This window comes from Orbicella faveolata, unplaced genomic scaffold, assembly GCF_042242905.1.
Source record: "Orbicella faveolata isolate gen_17 unplaced genomic scaffold, um_ofav_v1 contig_12, whole genome shotgun sequence".
Lineage (NCBI taxonomy): Eukaryota > Metazoa > Cnidaria > Anthozoa > Scleractinia > Merulinidae > Orbicella > Orbicella faveolata.
In genome coordinates, this window is record NW_028301539.1 from 213,896 (window position 1) to 240,067 (window position 26,172).

The 26,172-nt window shown below is 38.6% G+C and overlaps 1 protein-coding gene across 1 annotated transcript; it reads left to right on the forward strand.

Annotated features, from left to right (window-relative positions):
- Nucleotides 1-9,064: 9,064 nt before the first annotated feature.
- On the forward strand, nucleotides 9,065-21,245 carry LOC149116015 (uncharacterized). The gene is made up of 17 exons (XM_089283621.1): nucleotides 9,065-9,290; nucleotides 9,565-10,005; nucleotides 10,699-10,764; nucleotides 11,162-11,377; nucleotides 11,673-11,933; nucleotides 12,573-12,764; nucleotides 13,182-13,385; nucleotides 13,955-14,137; nucleotides 14,720-14,883; nucleotides 15,085-15,145; nucleotides 15,234-15,461; nucleotides 15,697-15,879; nucleotides 16,122-16,247; nucleotides 18,358-18,511; nucleotides 19,022-19,155; nucleotides 19,763-19,894; nucleotides 20,648-21,245. The coding sequence occupies exons 1-17, from the start codon at nucleotides 9,212-9,214 to the stop codon at nucleotides 20,830-20,832; spliced, it is 3,009 nt and encodes a 1,002-aa protein (XP_089139747.1). The 5' UTR covers nucleotides 9,065-9,211; the 3' UTR covers nucleotides 20,833-21,245.
- The last annotated feature ends 4,927 nt before the right edge of the window (nucleotides 21,246-26,172 follow it).

Below are 26,172 nucleotides of genomic sequence, written 5' to 3' on the forward strand. Positions count from 1 at the left end.
TTATTGTAAAAAAGAAATTGTCGTCAGTTCTTTATGCGTCTGTCCTCTTATTGGTACGGTGATAAAATTCGTCATAACATTGTCAAAGTTTACTGCGGAACCACTTGCCTGCGGCTCGTGGTTCAACGACAACTTTGACAATTTTGTGACGCAATTTATTATCAATAAGAGGACAGACGCATAAAAAACTGACGTCAATTTGTTATGTGCACGAAAAGTACGCAAACATCCATACGTTTCGAGGCTGCTGCCTCTTCATCAGTGGATAAAAAGCAACTGTAAACTGTGCGCGTGATATAACGAAAAAATTGAGTTTGAAGTTATTTGCGCCCGCTGACTAAAAAGAGCGCGAGTGTAAACATTCAAAACAACATAAAATGTTATTAGCGCGCGCAATTGTAGTCATGTCTATCTGTCATTGGTTACAAGCGAACAATACAAAGGTTTTTTGGATAAATCTTGTTTTTTCACTTGTCACTTTATTTTTACGATGCGTGCAATGTTTCCCATTTCGATGATGTGACCATCTTCTTGAGTGCCCAATTTGTTTTAACTGTCAGTCTGAACTTTGTTAAAATCCGGATAGTTTGGATTCATCAAGCTATTTTGAAACATGTTTGTCTTTGCTAGTTCCATTATCTCTCAGTGTTTTGGTGTGATAACTTATTAAAAACAAAGGAAGTTGAAATTTTTTGATTTTTTACATCATAGTCAAGACAATGATAAGCTCATTTTTAATTAAAAATCTTTATTAAAATCTGACCTCGGATATATTTCTGATGCTGAGGAAAGGGATACTGAATTTTAAATAGAGCAAAACTATAATTTATATTGTAGAATATCAAAACATGGAATGAAAGTTAAAGCAAATTCAATTCATTGATCTTCATTAATTACAAGAAGGCCTGTTAAATAAAATTGATCTCAATAAATTATAACACATCAGCGGATTTCCCAGAATCGACATTTGCTGTTGAATCTCGGCAGCAAGAGTTCGATATTGTCGTGAAATTAAAATCAGGATGTACAAAATAAAATGATTTATTCTCACTAATTTGAGCACGCTTCATTTGGTAAAATTGACAGGTCATATTACTTGAGGCTTCATTTTCGCGATTGTAGAAAATTAATTAACCTAAAAGGAGATAACATTCATTCACTTTATCAGACATTTAGACAAAATATCTACCCGCTCCCAACAATAAAATAAAAAGGCTGCTCTTTGTATGATTAGCATATGACCGTGTGTCGAGAAAATGAAAACAGCGATTCGAAAAGAGAACGTGACGAACAAGACGGCTTAAAAGGAAAGGAAAACATTTTGCGAGGCTTAAATGACAATCCATTTCCTTACCGAGAAAAAGACGGGATACAACATTTATGTTCATTTTTTTCCCAAACCGAATAGCACTTTTCAAATGTTTTTTTGTTTTTTTTTTTTACATTTTGCCTGAGTCTACCAAGATACAACTTTCAAATTGGCTGAGGCTGTTTTTTGATCCTGATTCCTCAAGCACCTTTACATCCGGGCATCTTGAATAGACATTATGCTAAAGAAAAGCTCAAGGTGTTCAGGGCAAGAGTTAATGAAGGAGAACAGGAAATGAAAAGTACTGCAGAGGTAAGCTGTAAAAAGTCAACAAATCAAAAACTAAGCTTATTGAGCGCCCACAGGGGGTTTGACACGTAAAACAAAATGTGTTTTTTTGTTGTTGTTGTTGTATTGCTTCTTTTTTAAACTGGGAGCTGGGTTCTTGCATCTGCAATTTTACTGAGAAATTAATGAGTCATTTTAACTGAGAACTGAGAAGTCACAGAAAAAATTATAATGCATTGATGGAGATTTCAGTACACCCATCCAGACCCTCTTTCAGTTGTATCATTATAGATGCTGCATATGAATATTCGCTGTATTATTGGATGCATTTAATTCACTGTATTCTTAACCCATTGAGATTGCACTTAATGTATTCTTAACCCGAAAAAAAGACGCGCTGAAAACCCATGTGCCACTTGTGACGCCATTTCATCTTCATTTTACAGGTTTTATTGATCAAGCTGGCTGGATATTGGCCAAGTTTACTTTTTTCTTGTCTATACACGCAAAAAAGAACGAGGTCAATATCCATCCATCTTGACCGACCACGCTTGGTCAATAAAGGATTTATGACATGAAACAAACAAAAAAAAAACTTTTTTTCTTGCGGGACACGGCGGGTAGCCCCGAACGAGCAAGATAGTGCCATTTTGCCCGCTTGGGTAGCCAATCACAGCGCAGGACGGCTGGACTCGGTAATCTTGCCTGGTCACGAAACTAGCCGTATAATAACATCCGATACTGTTTGCAGTCGGTCAGCTTTTTTCCGAAGAGCGCTTATCCTTAAGAACGCGAAAGCAAGACAGGCAGTCATGCCCCAATCGCTTCTCGTCTTTAAAAGCCCGCTCTCTACGCCCTTTCTGATTTTTTATTAAAAAACAAAACAAACTTCAAGCAGCACAGGCCACGGTACACGGCACGTTTTAAACCTTTGCACGGACTCTTTTATGGAGAAAATGTTCACTTTGTGCCAGGTTTATGCAGAAACCTTTCCAAGGCGCATAAATGAAATTGAAAGACCAAAGAAAGCCAAAGAAAAAGAAAGCAAAAATCTTAAGACTAAGACCAAGAGCACAAGCTAATCCTCTGTCCCCGCCCCGATCGCTTTGCTCTCCGAATTCTTCTGTTTCGCGCTCGCCGAAATTTTTTCCGTCCTCGCCGGGAGCCTGTTCGCAAGCTATATATATAAAAAACATACCAGTCCACTGGGTTTCCACATATCACACCAGCTTGCTATGCGTAATTTCCCAGTTCGTAAATTCATCCGTGTCAAAAATTAATATGGTGTATCTCGTTAACATATAAATACCACTTACAAACTCGTTCATTTTTTTTCCAAAATTTAAGAATAGTTTCTCAAGCATGGTAACGGATTTGTGAAGAGATCCATGTTTACTAAATACACAAGATATCAAGGGCACAGCCCCAGTAACCAAAAAATTTTAATTTTTCTTTGGAAAGACAATTTTTTTTAAAGAAAGGCGCACTATTCAATAAACTTGTAACTGAAAACCCATTGGTGCCAGTTCTTTCTCAACACGCGATCCTAACAGGAAATGCGCGCTGTGATTGGTTAGATTGACGTAAATAATTCATTAATTATGACGTAAAGCATGTAAGTTAATTTCGCACATTTTTCGGTACGGTAATGGCAATACTTTCGTGGACTGTGTGAAAGGGTTTACGGATTCAAAATTTCTCTAAATATGGAACCTACTACAAGACAGATTCTCATTTGCGTGGTGATCAGTTTCCTCATTGCTGAACTTCACTGCTCTGTTTTGGAAAATCGTAAGTTTTGTAAACATATATGGATCTCAGGTGTACCTAGTGTTTACTAGAGACTTTGGGAGTTTTCCCAGACGAGGTTTTGTCTTTGTTGTTGTTGACGCAGCCAAAATACTACTAAGAAACTTTTCTTACACCGATCTGTTTTTCTTTTTTAATACTAATTTTTCGGTGGCTTCTCCACTTTGAATCCATGATAGCTACCAATGTAAACAAGTTCGTTACTGCTCGCGTACAAGCCCGTGTGCTGTCGTTTTTAAGGACACAAAATGTTCCCTCGAACAGATTTTGTAAAAGCTTACCATAAAACAGGGTAAAGATCAACTTTTGCCAAAAAGCCCCAAAAATAGGGGGGTTACCGTGCCCGTTTTCGAGATAAGGCGCGTTAAAGACCATCCGTGTTAAGAGGTTTTCGTTATTTTAAGACTATGTTAATAGCAGGCAAGTAACAATTTTTAAGAAATGGACAACAACTTTAAGTTTAAAACAAGACATGTTTCGATCGTTCAACGATCATCTTCAGTTGTGAATTCGTTCACAAGTTCGGCGTATAAGTTAAAACGTGATACAATTCAAAATTTCGAAAAAGTTAACGTACAATTTTAAGAAGCGCGAGACATGGAATAACACTTGCGCGAGCACTACACTTAACACAAGGAAGAAAATTGTGAATAATTGAAATAATTACATTGAATATAACACCAAATGTTACGAAAAAATATATATACATATAGTTTAAGCACTCTGGCACAGATGACGTCAACATGTGGTAAGAACAAAAAAGTGGCACACGAGGCGATAGCCGAGTGTGTCACTGATGTTCTTACCACATTTTGGCGTCTTCTGTGATTTATTACTGAACAGACGCACGGCAACATGGAATCTATTTGTTTTATATAATAACGAAACAAACTACTACAGATAAAGCTTCGTTTATTTCAAAATCTTTCAACATAACTCGAAAGCCGGCCTTTGCCCACTTTGGCGGACACGAAACGTAATCTGTTGTCTATACAAAATGAAGCGATCTCATTGGTTGCTATGCGGAGCAAAGAATTGTGATTGGTCCAGGAAAATCACGCCACTGTCAAACTTGACTCGAGCGTCGCTTCTCGTGGAATGAAAACTTACAGCGAAAGCAGAATTGAACTGCGAAATCTACAAATTTTAAAGAAAATGCTGGATAAGTGAAGTCGGTTTTTGTCATCAGAGCAGCCATATGAGCCGAAAAGCGTGGATGTTGCCTTGAATATTGCAGGAGTTGAAAAATACGCTCGGAAAACTTGCGGTTGTGGTCAGCCTGGAGGCCATTCGATCGAGTTTTGAACGGAAAGGAGCGTTAGTGACGGTGTAAATTTGTGTCCTCTGTGGTTGACTATTCCCAAATCAGTTTGAAATAGTATCGGAGACACCTTTTAGCTGCGATACAGTTGGCCGTCATCTGTACTTTGCTCGCTGCTGTGCCCTGAAACGGACTGGAACGTTCGCATCGGAAAGCAAGGTTATGTGTTTTCTTATTTAGCCACATTTAATGTTTTGATATTTCATTCCTGACATCAGTCAGTGTGTCAACAATTATTTTGAGACTGAGAAAAAATGAATTTTTTAAATAAATTAATTTCATAAACATTTTGTTTATTGGGTTTGTTAAATTCGAGATAACGCAATGGTTCTCGGCCTACCAAGACCAATTTTGTGTTTGGTTTAGCCTCGCTCAACTGCCGACTGAGACTGCTCGAGTATTTTTTCTGAGTCATTTACTGAAAACGAAACGGCTTTATCTTTCTTCTTCTAGCTAGACTATGCTTCTCGTACCTGTTCAATGCATCGACAATACTTTTTTTGTACCTTATCTTTTTTCCAATCATGTAAAATATTATCTAAATTCTCAAAACTTTCCGCCATTTTTAAACGCGGAGGGAAAAACTTTGTAATGATGACGTCAGTCGTGCGTCTGTCCTCTAATAGATCATAGGCGAGAACCAATCAAAATGCGAGAATAACTTGGGTTATTATATAAATATATATATATATATGTAGGCAGTGTAAAAATTGGGAAACCAATTTTACACTGCTTATATATATATACTTCTTGAACTTGAACAGAATAAATTTATAGAGCGCTAGCTCGACTCTGAGAGGAGCAGTGTAGATAATAAACAATGGTAGCAAGACTTCAATTCATCGTTTTATTGCGACAACCCTGTTTCGTATGGTCAAAGGATGACCACACTCATCAGGCAATATCAACGATTTCGTTGATATTGCCTGATGAGTGTGGTCATCCTTTGACCATACGAAACAGGGTTGTCGCAATAAAACGATGAATTGAAGTCTTGCTACCATTGTTTATTATATATATATGTAAGCAGTGTAAAAATGGTGTACCAAGCGATGAACTCCCAGTAAGAGGATCTGAAGGATACAATGTCTCTACGTAAATTTGTAGTTTAGTGTACGATGTGGCGAAGAGACCAACTCTTGACTGTTCTGGACGAGTTTAATGTACAACGTTTCGGCCGAAGTAACAAGCTCCCCATTGAAGGCCTCTGAATGAATGTAATTAGGTAAGAATCATAACATGATCCCAGGAAAGGGCCATTAAACTACAGTAATAATTTCCCTTCCAAAGCCCCTGAATGAAAAGCCGACAACAAACATAACAGAATCCTTGAAAAGAGCTCCTGAACTTAGAAATAAACAAATAACAAAAATGATAATAGAATAAAATTAAAATGCATCATGTTGGAAAAACGGCAAATCACAACTACTCAATTGTAGTAATTAATGCGGTGTTTTGATCTAGATTCCCGCCGTTTGTTAAGACCATGAGGATTAGGGGTAAATAATTGCGCGGTCCAATAGGCCTCCCTAGTGACTAATAATTGTTCAAGATGTAAGGAGTAAACACTACTAATTAAGTTAGATTTTTTCTCTCTAGTTTTTGTCACTCATTTGTATTCACCTTATTTGTATTCACATGTCAGCCATAGTTCTGTATTTGTCTTTGATTGTCTAATCCTTTTCACCTTGTAATTTAGACCTTTGTTGTATTACGTAACCTCAATCTTAATATTTCTGCTCTGTATATAAGTCGGTGTTTCTGTAAATCGCAACCATTGTAAATAGCTTTTTAGTTTTTAACTTTTACCTGAAGAAGGCCGAACGGCCGAAACGTTGTACATTAAACTCGTCCAGAACAGTCAAGAGTTGCTCTCTTCGCCACATCGTACACTAAACTATATATATATAATAAACCGGTACTAAATAAATGTATATACATAAAGAATAATATCAGAACGAGAGAGTTAAGTCAGCATGTTTCAGCCGCTTATTTAAAGTGGGATTCTCCCATTTGATGTGTATTGCTCTCTTCAACAAAAGTTGTAGTTTGTTGGGTGCACAATCCACGATGGAAAAGCAGTTCTTATTAGCTAAACACCGACATACCTGGGATTGCTGCAAATGCTGATATACATGTGAGTTCCTGTCCCTGCTCAGATGCTCACGAACGCGCGTCGAGAGATGTCGGCTAGTCTCGCCGATGTAACAAACATTACATCCTGCCCACGAAAACTTGTAGACAACGCGCGAACGGAGATCGAGAGGAACAGGATCCCTAACAATAATTATACTACCAACTTTAATGGGAGAAAAAGCTAACTTAACTTCGATGTTAGTACAATAGCGCTAAACGAGTTTGCGTAGCCTTTTCTGTGTTTCTCTAGTGATGGAGCCTACATAGGGTCACTTAAAATAATAAGTTGAAACGGCTTGCTGAACCTGAGAGCTGGCTGATGGGGGGATTGTAGCTCTACTGACGTATCTCTTGATGACCTTTTCTAAAATCTGGACAGGGAAAAGGTTAAGTTACCCTACGTATTTTGAACTAAAGGCACGCAAGCGCGAGGGCGCGAGGTGAGCGCAACGACTCCAAGAAAACCCTCTTAGAGCACTAGGTTGCACTATCAATAGGAGCCCTTAAGCTATTACCTAACATAGATTACATAATAATAGGATAAGTACAAAAATGAAAACATAAATATAGGAAAGAGTATAACAACAAATATTAAAAGCCTATAACTATCATAGTAATATCTTAATGCAGATAGTATATCATAATGCAGCTGATGCAGCTTACATGAAGTATTAACTAAGAGGAATTTTGGAAATTTTGAATGCATGGATTCGTTTTCGAATTAGGATCGCAAAACAGAAACCAGAGTAACTACGCAGTCAATCCATTGAACCAATCCAAACTCCAGAAAAATACATGTAGTTGACGTGAGGCACGGGAAAACACGTGCGAGCAAGGGGATTCAGAGCCACCTTTTAAAAATTTTTCGCAAATTTAAGATGGCTCTGAACCCCCTTCACAGAATTTTTTTAAACTTTAAAAAAAGTTGCGTCTTATCATGCTGATGAAAATTCGATAATAAAAAAGAGGGTCAACGAGCTTGTTTTTGAGTTATAAGCGCTTCAAGCTAAAATTAAGGGTGTTTGTAGCAGGTCATATTGTTGCTATGGTAAGCTATCGTGCCACAAAATTGACAGCAACATGTTTACCAATGTTTCTGATTCCACGATTTTGGCATCAACCGATGTAGAGTGGTTATAATGAACCATCAAAATCTAAGTCTTGGAAAGGACTGGAAACTGTTTCGAGCCACCTTATATTATCATTACTTTCCTCTTCACTTGCAGGCTTGGTGAACGTCGCTTATAGAAGACCTGCGTTTCAAATCAGTACATGGGCCAATCATCAAGCTAGTAATGCAGTAGACGGGAAAAAAACTGGCGTAGTGGAATATAAGAGCTGTGCTCAGACCCAGAAGGAAACGGATCCGTGGTGGAGAGTTGATTTAGGAAAGAGTGTCTGGGTGGAAAGCGTTCTCATTGCAAGCAGAACAGACTCTGAATTTAAAGGATTATCAAATGTTGAGATCAGAATAGGTAAGACATCTAACCATTGGTTTATAATGCTCTGTAATATATGCTTTACACATGTAACAGAGACCTCCAGGAGGAGTTAGGGATTAGGTACAGGAAACAGAACTATTTTGTCAGCTTTCAATTCCCTCTAAGGATCAAACTTTACTCTCCTCGGATTGGACAGGTGCCGGGAGTGGAGTGCATGAGGTTACCGTATGGAAGAACTTTCCACTATGTGATACTGCTTACTGCAAGTGTATGAATGGAAAATAGTAGTCAGAAACGTTTTTTTTTTATATATTCCTGGGATGCTGCTAAGAATTAACGCATTGACATCCTTGCTGATTGTGGTAAGGTACAGAAATAACAATCGTTTACCTTGGAGGAGGTACCGCGAGGATTTTCTTCGGGCGTGCACAGGCTCTTTTCCCTGTTTGAGACTTCGGTCATACCTTATTTCAAACCTGTAAAACTCTCTAACACATGACCTGAATTGCTCAGGAAAGGATCCGTTTACGCACGTATTTTACAGACATCCATTTCACCGATTAAAAGGAAAAAAGTTGCCTCTAAACAACACTCCCAATTCCTAGCCAGGCTGCAAAATATATCCTATTTCATAACAAAATGGTCAAAAGCTAAAGCCTGTTTGAGGCGAGAACGGTTCAGTGGCCAGACCTTTAACGCTGCACATAATAATCCACTGAGTGCTATCCCAAGGGATGAATTAGAAACGGCTAAACACCAATTTTACAATTCGACAATTTGATTCAATACTCTAATATTTTCTTCATTTAAGGTAATAAGAAAAGTCGGTTTCCTGAACAAAACCCATTGTGTCGTCAAGGTCTCATTGTTCCCAAGGAACCATTGCTGTACAGCTGTGCTGAACCAATGCTTGGCAACTATGTGTACGTCATAGCTAAGGGAAAAGCAACACTGACTCTCTGTGCAGTGGAGGTCTACGTAAATAGTAAGTTCTTTCCACTCTCTCATTCGAAACAATTACGCACGAATGGTGATGAGGGAGCCACATGAACAGAAAGTACTGAAAACTAACACAAATAGGATCGCACCTGTCGCTTTTCCTTTGAACACCACACTTGCTAGCTCTTCCTTTCCTGTGTAATCCGGATGTACTTCTTACGTGATCACTGTTCTGACTGTTAAGTTTAACCCTCCTATTAAATAGAATGCTCTGTATTAAGGTGAATATTACTCTACTAGGACTTATCTTTTTATTTCAGGTGAGGCAATAGACATGAACGTGAAGTACCTTGTCCCGCATACACTTTGGCGTTATCACGAGAAAGCAACTTATTCTAAATTTGCAGGAAATGATTCCTTTTACTTCCATACAAAGAAGCGTCACACTAAAATACCTAGAAAAGAAATTGTTATAGATCTTCCGCCAAGAAAAGGAAGCTTGAAGCCTAATGATGATGTATTGATGCCTGTTGCGTACCCTGATGGCAAAGGAGCGAATGCTAAGTGTGGACCGAAAAACCAGGATAAGTATTTAAATGGAACATTCCTTGCTACTCAGGACAAGGTTAAAGGAGAGTCATTGTGGCTGGTAAAAAGTGTTTACACACGTACGTGCACACATTTGTATTTTATCCATCGGCTCTGCGTCTACAAAATTTCCTGTAGGTACAGAACATTAGAAGATGGGATGATGGCAGTGAGTTGATACCCCATGTTGGTCAGTGTATCAGGGGGAGGGCTGTTACTGGCTGTGTCAGTGGGGTGTGTTAATCTCGTATGTTATGGTCAATCAATCTGGTCTGATTAGTTATTTAGCATAATATTAGTGACCTTAAGCAAACCTCAGCGAGTTTTAATCCTTAAGACCCCCCAGTTTCCAATGTGATGAGAAATCAGTTAACTTACGGATCAATTCACTCCCATAGCCATGTTGCCATTTTCCGTTTTACATTTGTTGTCGTTTGTCAAACACGTTCAATGTTCTTTTACGAGAGAATTCACAATTACGCACATTTTAAATCAGGAAGAATCAAATAACAGTTCACCCACCCTTGCCTGTACCTAATTCCTGACCAACCTTGGCCAAACTGTGCGAGCAAAGGTGCCATATTCGAAAACCCTCCTAGCATTATAGTAGTATATTGTGGAGTATTTTTTTGCTGCTATATACACAGAAAAGATGTCAAGTTGTGGGCATAATCTTTGAATTTAGGAACATAAATTGTGGCATGATTTGACAAAACTGCGAGCAGTGTGATGTGCTACTTTTATGAGCACAATAAGTGAAAGCGTTCCCCTACCGCCAAACAAAAAGGAACTAGTGTACATATCTAATGCAATCCTCTATGACAAAATTGGAAGGCTAATTTTGTTTTGTTTTCGTGCGTGAACAGCTTTAGGACAAAAGGGAGAGAAATCACAACGTTTCCACTGCAGTTTGAAAGATCTTCGAATTAAAGGTAAACGAACAAACGAGATCCAGTATTTTAAGCATTCTCATGTTACCGTTTTAACCTCAAAATCTGTTTCCAAATGCATAATACGCGAAATTTTAACTTGAACGTAACTATTAAACTTATATCAGTGTAAGTTCTAGTCTTGATGAAGAAAAATCAGTCTCGCTCTCTAATATTAAATATTCCCCGCAGTGGAGACCTGTGTAACAAAGCAATGCAGGAACTAAGCAATGGAAAAACCTGAAAACTATATAGGAGTAGCAGTTCTTTGATAGACCAACATTTCATGTCAGGAGAGCTGCAAACCTAAATCAGCTTCATGCTTTAGAAATTAGACACAGCAGAGCAGCCTAATAGCGGACTTATGAACATTACAATGATGAAATTGCTCCTTTAACAGGTGATATTTGTCAGCTGGAAAACAAGTGCAGTGCATCGTTGGGAACTCACTGCGATACAAAATACATCAGCTCGTCATTCCCGCCTGGCGCTTATCACTGCGCGTGTGATGTTGGCTTTGTTCCTGATTCAAAACCACTTCCTGGAAATGTTCTATCTCCTGGAGGGAAATGCACTAAAAAGCAACACCCAGGTAAATTACTGCGCATGTTTGACAGTTTCTTGACATCTGCTTGCTTGGTTGTATAATGTGAAATGCAGTCAATTAAATGCCAACGATGAAATCTAGAATGGAGATAAAAGTAGCCTAATTGCCGTCATGTTTTCTTTATTATCCAACAAACACCACTTAATAGCTGTTATCGATTAAAGGAAAACAGAGAGATAACGCTCGCTTACCGTTTCCTCGAGAGAGGTAATGATATGTTGTGGGCTACAAATGGAGTTGGTTTTGTGTATATCGCGCTCAAAAACTGATAACGTATTCTGTCCTTCGCTAGCACCGCTAATAGGACACAGCAAACAGAACGTTGCCGCAAACATGTTCACGACCGTATCCTCAACCGATAACTATGCTGGATGTAAGACAAAGGACTGTAAAAGAGTTGCTGCCTTTGGACGCTTTGTGGTTGATGGTAATATCAATACCTGTTTCCGATCCCTGACTGAATACAAACCATGGCTCACGGTAGAACTTGACGATTATCATCCTATCTCTTTGGTTCGGATCATGACCTCAAAGATTTCCCTGAAGCGAGTCAAGATGTTTGTCGGTAACTATAGTGAACTTCAGTAAAGATCGAAGCGTCTTGAAAATATTGGCTGAAATATTTTTCATGTTTGTTTTTCTGATTATATGTTTCAGTCCTCCTTGCTCGTAGATATTTATTTATTTATTTATTTAACTTTATTTATGCACAGGTAAAACATCAGGACTTAAAGTAAATACTAAAATTTATCCTCGAAAAATATAGTTATGTGGCCCCTTTTAGAAAAGACTGGTAGGAAATGATATGAACATTTTAGAGGAAGAGTGATCAGAGTTGGCGAACTTGTTGTCCTAGGCTAAACTAACAATAACAACATACATGTAAGTATTCTGATAAAAGTTATTGTTAACCGAAGTCTGGCCGTCATAAAGAAACGGCAAATAAAATCGACACACACCAGCCATTTGACAATCGGCGGAACTCATTTTATAAAAAAAAAGGCCACAAACAAGTACCCTGGAAACGTCCAAAATTAGTTGCAACCCTCCAAGCGTTATTTCGGGCTTTGCGGTCAAGTTTTCCTCGAGGAAAGCAAGTATTACGTAAGTGGTTACCTCCAGAGACTAGTTGAGTGGTTAAGAATGATATTACAGAATAGAACACCACCTTAAGTCTATTTTTATTTTTATTTTTAATAATCAGGCGACATAAATACCCGAGCAAGACGGGAACATTTTACGTTGTGCGGCTTTAAAGAAAAGATAGAGAAAAACCGCCTGCTGAGCTTCAGTTGTAAAGGGGTTTTTGTGTATGGAAATGTCGTCAAAATATCGACTGACTCGCCAGACTCCATACTCAGTCTTTGTGAGGTTGAAGTTTACGCCGACCCATACGGTAAGACTCGATCAAAGAAATGAACCTTTGGCGTCTTACTTTGTCAAGAACAGCACTAAACAGTTTGTCGCAAATGATGGAGTAGGTAATGTTAAGAAATAAACTGCATGATACAGAAGGACATAAAGTTATCCAAAAAGACTTCTGGAACAGATCGCTGAATTAATTCAATTCAAGGGATGCGCACTTGTCTAAAACAACGGAATCATATTTTTAGAAACCGATATTGCTCAAGAAATCAAAAAGAATTTAGTAAGAGTAGCCTTAGCTTTTGCGATGTATGAACCGTGTCTCAGCGCTAAAGGTCCCTAACTAGAGGAATTTATGCTACAAAAATATCAATTGTGGAATATTTCGTACTTCGGTAATTACATTTCAAAGTAGATATATTTATAATGCACACTTTCTTTGATGCAGCAAACATCGCATTGAATCAGTTCTCTAAGGGAAAATCCAGTATTTCCAGTCACGAGGCTAATGACGGAAACCTGGCCACATGTTTTGTGGCATTTGAAGTAGAATCATGGTGGCATCTGGAGTTAGGGGCTGACGTGCGCGTTTCCATGGTGTTTATATTACACTATGGCCATATGACCTTGCATGGCTTTGGCATTTTTGTTGGTAAGTGTATTCTTTCAAATGTTCCTATATCTTCTGTTTATTACTCTTTGGTTCGATACAGTACATTAGTGTGAGTTCCCGTGACTTCCTTTTTAAAATATTCCATTGTGAGCTCTATTCACACACCGTAAATCCTCGAATTAGCGCCTGGGGCGCTTTTTCGAAGGGGGCGCTTAATCGAGGGGGGGAGGGGGCGCTTAATTTTTCCCAAATCGTGGCCTGACATGATCATTTTTTTAATACATCATCTGCACATAAACAACAACATAACCTGTTTATAGAAAAAAAAGCTGATCCTAAAGTTTAAATCGCGGCACCATTAGAAATCCACCTGGTCACAAACTGAAACAATGTACAAATGTAATACTACACGACGAAAACTACACACCCTTTGCTGTCTCATTACTGGTCCACAAAATAGGGGAAGGGGAGGGGAATGCTTTTTCGAGGGGGAGCGCTTATTTTAAATTTTGCCCGATATGAGGGGCGCTAAGTCGAAGGGGGCGGGGGTCGGCTAATTGGAGGATTCACGGTATGACATCATCGTAGGAATTAATTTTATTTTGTAGGGAAAGACGACAGGAAGGAGCATGAGACAGATCTTTGCACAACTCTTCCTAGAACTTCTCATGAAGCAAATTACTTTGAATGTAAGAACCCTCTTGTGGGGAGCTTCCTGAAAATTACACAGGCATATGGGCCCCTACGCAAGCTCTCATTATGCGAGGTGGAGGTGTTCCAGACAAAGATATGTGAGTTTGTCCTACCATCTTAACCGACTGGTTTTCTGACCAACTGACCGACGGAATGACTCACCAACCGACCGACTATCGAGACAGCGGTAGGGAAGAGGATTTCAACCAGGAACCTCCAGATTTCAGGTGACAGACAGACTGGCTCTCTGACTGACTTACTGACTAACTGACAGACTGACTGACTGACTGACTGATACACCAATTGACTAACTGACTGACTAACTGACCAACCTATTGACCGGTCGACTGACTGAATAACTTATGTATAAGATAATTGAAACCCAATAAAGCCTTTATTACTAACTCACTGGACGGCTGGGCCACTGGCCGACTTGCCGGCTTGCTGACTGACTGACTGAAAGACTGGCCGTCTAAGTGACCGTCGAACTGACTGACCGCCTGACTGGCAGACTGACTGACTGACGAACTGACAAGCGAACTAACTGACTGACTGACTGAATGACTGACTGACTGACTGACCGACTGACTGACTGACTGGCCGTCTGAAGGATTGACAAAACAATTAATTGATTTGAAATTGAGTGGACATTTATTCAACGCCGTTATTTTTGTTGTTAGTAAACCTCGCTGCTCAGCGCCCCACAAAATCCGGAACAAATGTAAAGTATTCCTATAGAGGATGTGATCAAAATATAGGTAAGAAAATACTATCACCAGTGTCAGGTATGTATACTGATATGAAAAGGAAAACAATCAACGACTTGGAAAATACCGAAGCAAACTATTAAACTCAAGAAGACATCATATCTGCATTAAATGATCTCTTTAGACCAAAATTATTTGAAATCTATTATAAGAAAAACAAGGGGCAAAACGATTAATTCACTGGACCCTCGATTCTACCCCGGCAGGAATCATTGCGTTGTGTTCTTAAGCAGAACCCTTAATTCTCACAGTGCCTCTGAACACCTGTGTATAAATAGTTGCCAACGAATTTCGTGCTGCTGGGACCCTGCGATGAACTAGCATCTCATCCGCAAGTGAGTAGAAATAAACTACATGTAGTAGCTTAGGTTACTGAAATCCGGCTGGTAGGGCGTACTTTGAAACGTTTTATTGAGTTTATTGTTAGAATGCAATAACGAATCAGAGGTCTGTTTGACATTCCTTTTCCCAACAACAATCAATGCCAAGGTAGCTTTACAGTCGCAAAAATTTCTATTTCAACTAGGCGCAGCCTTCTCAACAAAGCAATGGTGGTCCGTGGACTTAAGGGCCATATGTAAAGTTCATCTGGTGCGTGTGGTGACTGATGTGAATTACAAACCAGACGACCTCAAGAATTTGGTGATCAGAGTAGGTGAGGTGACAACACCTGAAACTACTCTGAAAGTAAGGCCATATTTCATTTGTCACCTGAAACTTAATGAGAAGTTACAAGAAGAAATTCTACTTCATTTTCCAATGCAAACCAGTCTGTTCACGCATCATTTTCCGTTGCTTTGACTCCGTTTTTCCTTGCTTAGTTAGCTAGTTCTCCGAAAAATTCTGTTAAGAGGTTTGAATGTAACTTTTTACATGCTTATTGTTTACAGATGTTGGTGGGAAAGGTTTTGGTGAAGGCAGTGAAATCGCCAGTCTGGCTAATCCAACTAAGGAATCTGTTCAAACTATAACGCTACGTAAAGACACCAAAGCAAGATTTGTCACCCTTGACTTGAAAAGGAGAAATGCCATTCTTAAATTTCGCGAAGTAGAAATCTACAATGGACCGTTGGGTAACAGTCCAAATTATTGTGAAATCATATTTTTTCGTCTCTTGTTGTTACTAAGGTGTGGTAAAAACACAGCGTGATTTTCATATGTTAATGCTATGAATTGCTTCAGAGAGAATTTGTTCAAGTGGCAACATAAATTCCCTTAAGTTAGCAGAAACAACAGAGACAACACTCATAAATATGGTGGTGAAAAATATCGTTGTCAAGAGCTGTTATATTTTCTTTATTTCTTTGTTATGTAGATGTGGATGAATGTAAAAAGCCCGATGTATGTCCCTACAACTACAGGTGTGAGAACCTTCCTGATTCATATTCCTGTAAGTGTGATGGCGGCTACAAACTGACAGGACCGAGAAAGAAATGCAAAGGTAAATGTATAATGGTGTCAGCAGAATCCTTGTCATAAAATGCGGCAAGAAACCCAATTGGTTTACAATAATAGGACAAGGAAGGCGAGAAGATATATTTGGGCATTCCAACACATTTTTCTATGTTCTCTTCTCTTATCATTATAGAAGTAAGGACACGAAATGTTCAAAACGCAGAGAGAACACCAAGGCGTGAGCGAGTGGTTTCACCGCAAAGTTGCAGATATATTTTATGCCGCTGTTTGTAAGGCCTTTAAGAGTATTATTTTGTTTTCCAGTCTTTATAATATTCTTTTCTCCTTACATTTGTAGATATCGATGAATGCGCCAGCAAGACCGCATGTCGGATAAAGGAATCTTTCTGTAAAAATACTGATGGATCATTTAAATGTTTATGCAACAAAGGATATGAGCCTGTTCATGATTCTAAAGGCCATCTTCAACGATGTAAAGGTCATTCTTAAGTTTCAATTTGAAAATCGTTTAACTGATGGGGGATTGGAGAATTTAATCTTATTTCTACTAACTCTTCCTTTAACTACTTTCTCTCATACCCGGGGCCCTCTCCTCCCAGGTAACAAAAATACGCAACGGAACCGTTTTCGTTCTCGAGATGACGGAAACTCAGAAAACTTTCCTGGTTTAAAACATATTTTCAGGGCTTTTTTTCGGTGTCATTCGAAGCAATTTCATTAAAACAGTGTTCAACTGTTGGCTCATCTGCTATCATGATGCAAAAAGCATAATTTCAAATACTATCATGATTTATCATTTCGGATCAAACACACATTTTTTTTTTATTCTTGTGTATTTTATTTTAAGGCATTGGTATTAGTTTTCTTATATCACGTCCGGTTTGCGCAAAATTCATGTTTTACCGATTTTCAATTTTTTGTTTATCGCTTCCATGGAAATATCGATTCCCTTAAGAAATACATATTACCAAACTTCAATCTATTTTCAGTTACTGGTGTAGTTTTCATATCAACTCGATTAAGGGAAGACTGTTAAAAAGCTGATTTAAAATGCTTCATTATGGTACCGAAAAAACTGTTTCGAGACACCTCCATGTGTTATCTGATTTTTAGACATCGATGAATGTCACCGTCCGAAATTAAACAGATGTCCAAAAATCACCAGTTGTGTCAACCAGAAAGGCGGTTACACTTGCAAATGTGCTCCAGGATACGAACACGATAAACGAAGTCACGCGACTGGCACGAAAATTAAGTGTAAAGGTAAGCTACACTCTTTGTTTGAGTCCTTCATTCACGCAACAAGTACCGTTAAGTACTCAGCTAGTTAGAACATACACAGGAACATGCACTAACAGCTTCAAAGCAGTCCTTGTGATGTAAAACGTTTTTACGTAAATAGATAAAATAGCGGAGCAACTATGACGAGAAGGCGAACTTCAAACACCTCACAAGTGACGTCACCACCCCAACGACCGTTTTCAGGCGCCATTAAACATTTTACTGTAAAAACTTGCAGCCTCATTGCACATGGTCTGTGCTTTTCCCGCTTTTACTTTAAGGCCGAGATTTACTATGCAATTTATCATAGACGTCTACGTCACTAATTACAGTGCGACTAATCTAACCAAGGTCGCCCGACAAAATTTTAAATTTAACCAATAAAAGTCGTGAATGTTAACAATAGTTTTCCAACAAATTATCGATGTAATTAAGCTGTATATTACAAAGGCAACAGATTTGTGGTCATTTCAATTAGTAACTATTTTAAAACTTTTAAAATGACAGTGGTCAATTTGCAGAGAATTTGCTCGAGTGACCTTGGTCAGAGTAGTCCCACTGTAAGTGTCAGGCTTCAACGGTCAATAATAATGTGATATAGCTGGGCAAGTCAGTAATTTTATTTTCGAACAATAGCTACAGTATAAATACTCACTAAATTTGATACAGCTTATTAAAATATATTCAAATATAGTCGCTAAATCTTGGGAAAACAAAGTCTCTAATTTTACTTGCTGCACTAATAACAGTAACCGACGAGACACCGTTAATTTACAACTTTTTCCTCTGGTGGCTGTGTAATTAAATGATGACGGCTATTTTAATAACAAATTTCTCGTTATGTTATACATCAGATATTGATGAATGTTCAAGTAATAGCAAGGCGTGTCACGAGAAAGCCTCGTGCTCCAACACAATTGGTTCTTACAAGTGTGTGTGTAACCATGAATACGGTGGAGATGGTCTGACATTTTGCTTACGTAAGTTAATTTCACTGTTCTCAAGCAGGTGAAGCCGGCAAATGCCACATGATCAATGCAGTTTATACCATAGTTTGAGTTCTTTCCTGTTTATTCTTCATCCTCTCCTTGTACGTTACTGAATGAAGTTTTGTAAATGTGCCGAATCCGTGCTCCAGCTCGAGCAGGTAATCTACATATCGCCTTTGGGGTACTTGTTCCTTGATTTTATGATGCATAATTAATTTCTAGTGAAATAAAATTACAATTCTCTGGAGAACGTCAAGTGCACATGATTTGAGACAGATATCTGGGCCGCGTTGTTCAAAGCCCGGTTAAGTTAGAGAGAATTTTTATTTCAAATTGGCAACTTTTTGATAAGGTTCTCTGTTTATTTTGTATGTCCTTCTGTCTTTAGTTTGAATAATTGCAAACTACACAAAACATAAGCACTGAATAGCAGTTTTATACAAGAAAAATTAATACTTCGGCTAACTTTAAATCCTGGGATAGCTAGCGTTAACCGGCTTTCGAACAACCCCGGCCCTGAGCAGTAAAGTTTAACTTGTCTAGGCTTAGAAACGTGTTCAGATGACAAAGACTGCAAGGAGAACCAATTTTGCAAAGACTTCAAAGGCACACATTTGTGTGACTGCATGAAGGGATATCATTTCAAGGCCAAACAATGTGTCGGTGAGTAGGCGTTAATTATCTTTATTATATATACTGATGGAAAAGTTAACGGCAAAATCATGCCATACAAATCACGTGTAATTTTACCAAACAGACAATAAAAAAAAAAGTAAGTGCTTGAATAAACGGATTTTAGACTAAGCGAGGAATTTAAAACGAGGAAAAGCCTCTCGTCCGTCGATATCAGTTTTGCTCTTTTCAGCTTAGTCTTTTTTTCGGAAGATAATATTTGTTAGCGATGTTTGCCCACTAATGTTCTCGTCAGAAACGGCACGTATTTAAGCAATTTTTCATCTCATTTAGGGGGTTCGACCGAACCACCCGAATCTAACGCAGGTCAAATATTTCAGTGCTGTTTAACATTGACGTTTTATGAACGGGTTTTTCGTATCGCTATGAAAATGATCAGAAAATTATTATCAACGAAATGGTCACGTAGCACACTGTGAATTCACATCGTGTCAATAAGGTACTCCAAAAGCTGCCCTCCTTGAATCATGTCAGTAAATGGCCACAACTGATGTAACAAGACAAGAAAAAATAGCATAGGATGTGGACATTCTTCCACGAATTTATTGACTGAAACGTCGGCTTTGTTTCGACACAGATAAGGATGAATGCGAATTAGATAAAAAAATCTGCGGTTTATACTCTGCGTGCAGCAACGAGTTGGGATCATTTAAGTGCAACTGTCGGGACGGCTTCGAGAGTAAGAAAAACGATGGAAAAAACTGCTATGGTGAGTTGCTGTTTTATTGGATTTAGTGGATACTTAGCTAAGTTCATGTTTTGTTGTTATTTCTAAAAATTAGACCATGTTGATCTTCATAAATTAATACCCTGAGTTGTTACCCTGAGGTGTTTTAAAGTCCACTTAGTCTTGGCTGAAATGTCTTTCTTCAGTTCCTGGAATAAGACAATTCACAATGCATTTGTAACCATTAACTTACTTTTGCGAGAGTTATTTTCTTACCTAAAACATTTCTATATATAGCTTCAGCCTCGTAATCCCTGATTGTGCTAGAGATATCACAGGGAGGGACTCCCATACGAAAAGAACGGGGGCGCTCGTCGTTCCTTTTTGGGAACTAAACATACGGCCATGGTATCTGTTAGGGTGTTCAGCCTCAACAGATCCACTGTGGAAGCTTTTGCGGTACCTTTTGGGTATTAAGTCGAAAAAATATGACAGGAGATAATGTGTTGTTTTGAATTGGCTCCTCTCAGGGGCCACGCCCACAAAACCTAGGGTAGGGTTAGGTTCCTCTTAGGAGTTCTTTTCCGAATTTCGCGCGAGAACCCCGTCCCTTTTATATGGGAGTTCCTCCCCCCAGGGGGGAGATTTTCAAAGCCAGGTTCAACAAAATTAAAGTAACTGCTTTCGTTAAGTTCGTGTAAAATGCCAAAGTATTCAGACCCTTCTAGTGTGTTAATATCACGGGAAAAGGCACTTTGTCCACTAATTAACATCAAGAACGATTTATTTCTACAGATACTGATGAATGCACCACAAAGAGGCAGCCTTGTGGAGACGTGGCAGTGTGTAACAATACCATAGGATCATATCGGTGTATTTGCCCGAAAGGTTTTAGCTTCGATGGCAAAGAAAACAAATGTCATGGCAAGTGTAACACACTAGTCCATAAAAAAAATAAATGGTGCAGATCAAATTCTTAAAAATACTACAATCATAGTTAATCGTGCTAATCTTTGCACCTAGTTTTATATGGATATCTTGTGATATAAAGAGCACGGTCACATAGCTACAACGTTTCTCGTGTCGATCGCATTTCCGATCACAGAAAAATGGTCCGGGGCGGATGCGAGATAGAAAGAATCCATGGACGTGGCCAGGAGTCGGTGATGCAAGAAACTCTGAGGGCAAAGTTCTAGTGACGAAATGACGTCTCCAATTGCGGATTATTAGTTAGATTGTCTTTACCGTCGCTTTCATATAAGCGGGAACACGTGACGCCGAATTATGCTCTAATTAGGTGTTTAACGTAGCATGATTGGTCATCAAACATGTAAAGTTTAGCAGACCGTGGGGCGAACTTTTGCGCTAAGAGTTCAGCACACGAAAATGGCAGAAAGATTGAACATTGAAGCCTTTTTCAGAGAAATTGTCCCTGACCTGTGGCAATATGCATACGCCTTTCGCGAAAGTGGTTTTCCTTCAAGTATAATAATATTTGTTAATGGTGAACATTTTGAGCGCGAAAGTTTCCGTTACGGTCTGCTAAACTTCTAATGTTTGATAAACAATCACAGTCGCAGAGGTGGTATCAGCTTCATCCGTCTGCTCCAACTGATAACACTAAAGTCCTTAGTCATCCAAGGCTAATGGTTTCTTATTCTTATCTCTAACATTTCTTTTTTTTTTTAATGCAGATATTGATGAGTGTACGGTCGGCGGCTCATGTGACCAGAACATGCTCTGTGTGAACTCAGTTGGATCGTATTCGTGCAGTTGTCGCCAAGGATATCGTACAAAAAAAACCCAACTGAGCTGTATCGGTAATTATCAAGAGATAGTCATTACGTGAAAGAAAAAGAGCTAAACTGCGTAGTATAGTAAGCAGCGGTGAGGGCTTATTTCCGTCATTGTTTCTGTATAATTGACTAATTGTCGTCGATAATTCATGTGAAAACGTTAATTTACTTGAAAAACCTGTCCAACCGGTTAAACCAACCAGCATAAACAAAGAACATGACATCATTGACAAACTTGTCAAACTTGTCGTACATTACAATCCACAGCATTTTATTCGTGAGATCAAAACAATAGCCTATGAGTTCTATGACGTCTCCTGTCAACGTAATCCACACAAAAATGGTAAAATTCAGAATAAATGCCTAACTGATGCTTAATATACTACTAAACTGTTTTCTAGGTACTTTTCAGGAGGTGTACGTGCGTTTATGAATAAAAACTCTTAAAATGTATGGGAAGCACATCAGGAGGAGTCTACTGGCTTGGCATGCAGTAGTAGCCCTTCATTACGGTTTCTGTAGCAAAGATATGTTTTTTTTTTTTTGCCTTAGATATTGACTAAGATATTGATTAGTGTTGACCGTGTTCGTTTCACTGGTGGCATGGCTTGTACGAAAGAGAGGATAAAATCAGGAAAGAAAATTGGATACGGTGACTGGTTGGAAGAGAGGGGGATGCGGCCTTGCAGTCGTAAACAAACGCCACGCCTGGCTTGTAATCAAGACGAAAAGAAAAATGTTTAAGGAAGATAACAGTAAAATAACCCGTGATAACATGTACCTTGACAGATATAACGAGTGCGTGGACGCACCTATAAAAATAGGCGATCAAGGAGGTTGTACACTCATGTTGTCACAAATGTCAGGCAAAAATACCACAGCAGATAAAAACAGGACACACTGTGTCACAAAAACAGCCACGTAGACAGGACTAGAGTTAACTTGTCCCCACCTAACGTGGACAAAATGAAGCGCAAGCCACCGTTAACTAATGGCTGCAAACAGAACAGAACTGCTGGGCGTAAAATAAAAGGCGTAGTAAAACGGAAAAACAGAAATTATAAAATGTTCGTCACAATCGGCAACTATATATAGCTAAGACGAATCCAGGGTAGGTAGCGACTGCAAAACCGCGCCCCTTATACTACGATACAGCTTTAGTTGGCCAAATGCACTCAAGTGCACGCCATCTTTCGCATACATTCCTTTCGAGGAATTCCATAAGCTTCTATGTTTCCAAAAATTGGCATATGGTAGTGAGGGAATGACTACTTCGGAATATTTGTTTAATAAAGTCACGGTGTTGTTAAACTCCGGAGCCTTATCCCTGAATATTGTCTGGCAAACTCCCACACGCTGAACTCCGTAACGCGAATGCAACACTTGGGCAAGATCCTCCAGGGATGAACCCACCGTTGTAGGGTCCAGATGAGATAAGTCATTTGTCTCCAGCTCTAAAATCACAAGGTGAGGCTGGAAGGATTCTACGACATGTAGATCATAAGCTAGAACCTTAGCTATTGTTCTCCCTCCTATACCGTGCCACTTCATAATGATCGGCTCTGCTATGCCCACCGATAGAGTAAGGTTAGACGAAGAAACTATGAAGCTGTGCTACACTAGGACACTATGTAATTAGTAGCACTTTCTAGATCTTATTTGTATTAAGTTAATCTAAATTTTAATGACTATTCATAAGTATATAATATGTAAATGAATTTATGTAAAATTAGGGAGAGCCATATTGTAAACTACTGGGCAACGAGTAAATTATATTACCCTCGTTAAATAAAGTCTTTTATTATTATTATTATTATTATTATTATTATTATTATTATTATTGCTATTAACCAGTGAACGAAAGAATGACCGAGAATTAGAACCCTTGGGTCAGTCATGTTCTAAAATCAAAAAAGAATGGGAGGAGAGGTGGTTTGCCTTGTGAGCCGTCGAAAATTATCATTTAAAGGTTACAGTAACAAACTGAGTTTACTTGCCTGAACTGGAGAAATGAAATTGCCTCTGCACCTAGAGGAAACCAAGACTCGATCGAGAAAATTCTCTGATGTGTACTCCTCGAAGGTTACGAAGAATGAGGGCGAACGCATGACTTACACTCTCCTTGTATGATGGGAATAAACCGCGGAATTCAAGATATTCAATTTGATTATAGATGAACGGATATATGCCGAATTCCAGCCTTCAGAACAGCCACATGGCAATTACGATAAGATAATACTAAAATGTTTACTGTACTAAAATGTTTACTAAACTAATGTCGGCCTCTACATAAATGACATTATGACGGTGTCCATAATCTCGTGTTTTTTGTTTTGTTTTGTTTTGTTTTTTCTGCCTTAGATATTGACGAATGCAAGGAAGAAACGTATTACTGTCCGAAGTTTTCAAGGTGTAAAAACAAGAATGGTAGTTATGATTGCCCTTGTAAAGATGGATTTGAAAAGACCGCGCAAGCAACATGTTCAGGTAATAAATTATAGTTCATTTTATTTTACTTGAACCTAACCTAAGCCTAAGCATTTAGACCGGCAGAACATCAGATGCAGTGGCGGCGGTCGACTAGATGGTTTTATGACCAACTGTCTGTTTTATTCTGCTACAGCAAATAACATGTCAAATGCAGCTCACTTTAATGTGAACTCATTTTCAACGGATGCGCGGTTGTCGTAATCTAGTTTCAAATTTGAAGTACTAATCAGATGGTCTCGGCATAGCTTGTGACCAAGTTGACTGGGTCCAGTTTGAGATGAAAAGAAGATACTTTTCTTAAAGGTTATAAAAAAACCTCGTTGCATCACTCTACACCTACATCATCTACATAAATTCGCATAGGCAAACCTCTACCCGCTCAGTTCCTCTCGACTAATGCATCCATACCGCATGTTACTAGAGTCTGCACATTTTCCGTGTGGAGGAAAGTAATATGACAGGCTAAATAAATTAGATTTTTTATTCTCTCTAGAAATTTGCACTCCGAAGTGTGATGAGAACTCTTATTGTGAAAACGGAAAGTGCCTGTGCCGAAGAGGGTTCTCTCTGGGATTTGACTATACGTGTCAACCAAGTAAAGGTGAGACAAGCACAGATATAAGAGTTGCTATGAGGGGTCTGTTGCAAAAATTAGCTGTAAAAATAGTCGAATATTATCGAAACAGCGAATGCCAAAAAAGGATGAGATAGTAGAATAGATATCCGTTAAGTTTAGTAAACGTTTGGTCATGCACAGTATAACTGAGCAGCTTACAGCTAGACAGCCTTCACTTTTATACTCACTTATCTCAAAGTTATTTTCTGTATTTTATTGGATTGTGATGCTCCTAGGCTTTACACTAACTGTCAGTAAATCATTGCAGGTCTCTTAGGATCAGGAATGTCGCTCCAGTCTCCAGCTATACTCCTCACGGCTGCACTGCTGTGGTGGCTGGCCTTGATGTAACATTTGAGTTGCTTTTTACCTTTTTTAACTTCCTTATTAGTATTTTTCTAACTCCTTACATTGATTATGTACGTTTTGCAAGGAATACGCACCAAATATACTGATCCATTGCTCTGCTGATGAAATTTGTAAGACAATGTTTTGATTTGATATATATTACACTGAGTTTTCCCCAGGAAGGTTTCCAGGATTTACTTTAAAACCAAGCATAAATTGAAAGAAAAAAAGTGTTCCAAGCCATTTAATGAGAAAGATTTTGTTTACTTTACATTACATAACTATCACTTTATCACTAGCTTAACATAGGAAAGCTTTATATGCACAGTAAATTTCAGCGAGTTAAATTAACCCCCATTGTGGGGTTAATTTAACTCTTCAAGCTGGAGTTAATTTTTTGGGAGTTATTTTAACCCCAAAAAGGAGTTAATAATACTCGCCGTGGAGTTAACTTAACTCCTCTTGTAGGAGTTGATTTTTAGGTCTTAATTTAACTCCTTAAACAGAGTTAAATTTTACTCCATGTAGGAGTTGAATTCCAGCCATCAGGAGGCCGGAGTTATTTTAACTCGCCAAGTAGAGTTAGTATAACTCAGTTTCGGAGTTCCTTGGAAGGAGTTACATTTACTCTGTGAGAAGAGTTAGTTTCACTCTATCTGAATGAGTTAGTTTCACTCTACCAGAGAGTGAATTTTATTCACTTTCAGTTGGAAGCCACTTTGGAGGAGTTACTTCAACTCTTATAGAAGAGTTAAAATAACTTACTTTGGGGAAGAGAGTTATTTTTTTTCTTACTGCATGGGAGGTATTTATTTATATTAATTAATCTATGTGATTAATGCATCAAAGCCACTGGATTCGTAGAGTGATCATGTCATCACTACAATGTGGTTTTTGGTCACTCATTTGTTGGACGATCTCCTTGCACTCTGACAGTAATTATGAGTTACTTAAACTATATCAAGAAGTAAATGTTACCATGTTCACTCTAGATTCCTACTGCACAATATAGAAATCACGAGCTCATAATCTAACTGCAATATAGAAAATAATGGAGAACCCATCACAAT

Excerpts from the sequence above, each read along its gene's own strand:
- LOC149116015 (XM_089283621.1), top strand. The coding sequence starts at position 9,212 with ATGCTTGGCAACTATGTGTACGTCATAGCTAAGGGAAAAGCAACACTG. Across the intron at positions 15,146-15,233 it reads AGCATCTCATCCGCAAGTGA|AATGCAATAACGAATCAGAG; the intron begins GTAGAAATAAAC and ends GTTTATTGTTAG. Across the intron at positions 19,156-19,762 it reads CAAGGCCAAACAATGTGTCG|ATAAGGATGAATGCGAATTA; the intron begins GTGAGTAGGCGT and ends GTTTCGACACAG.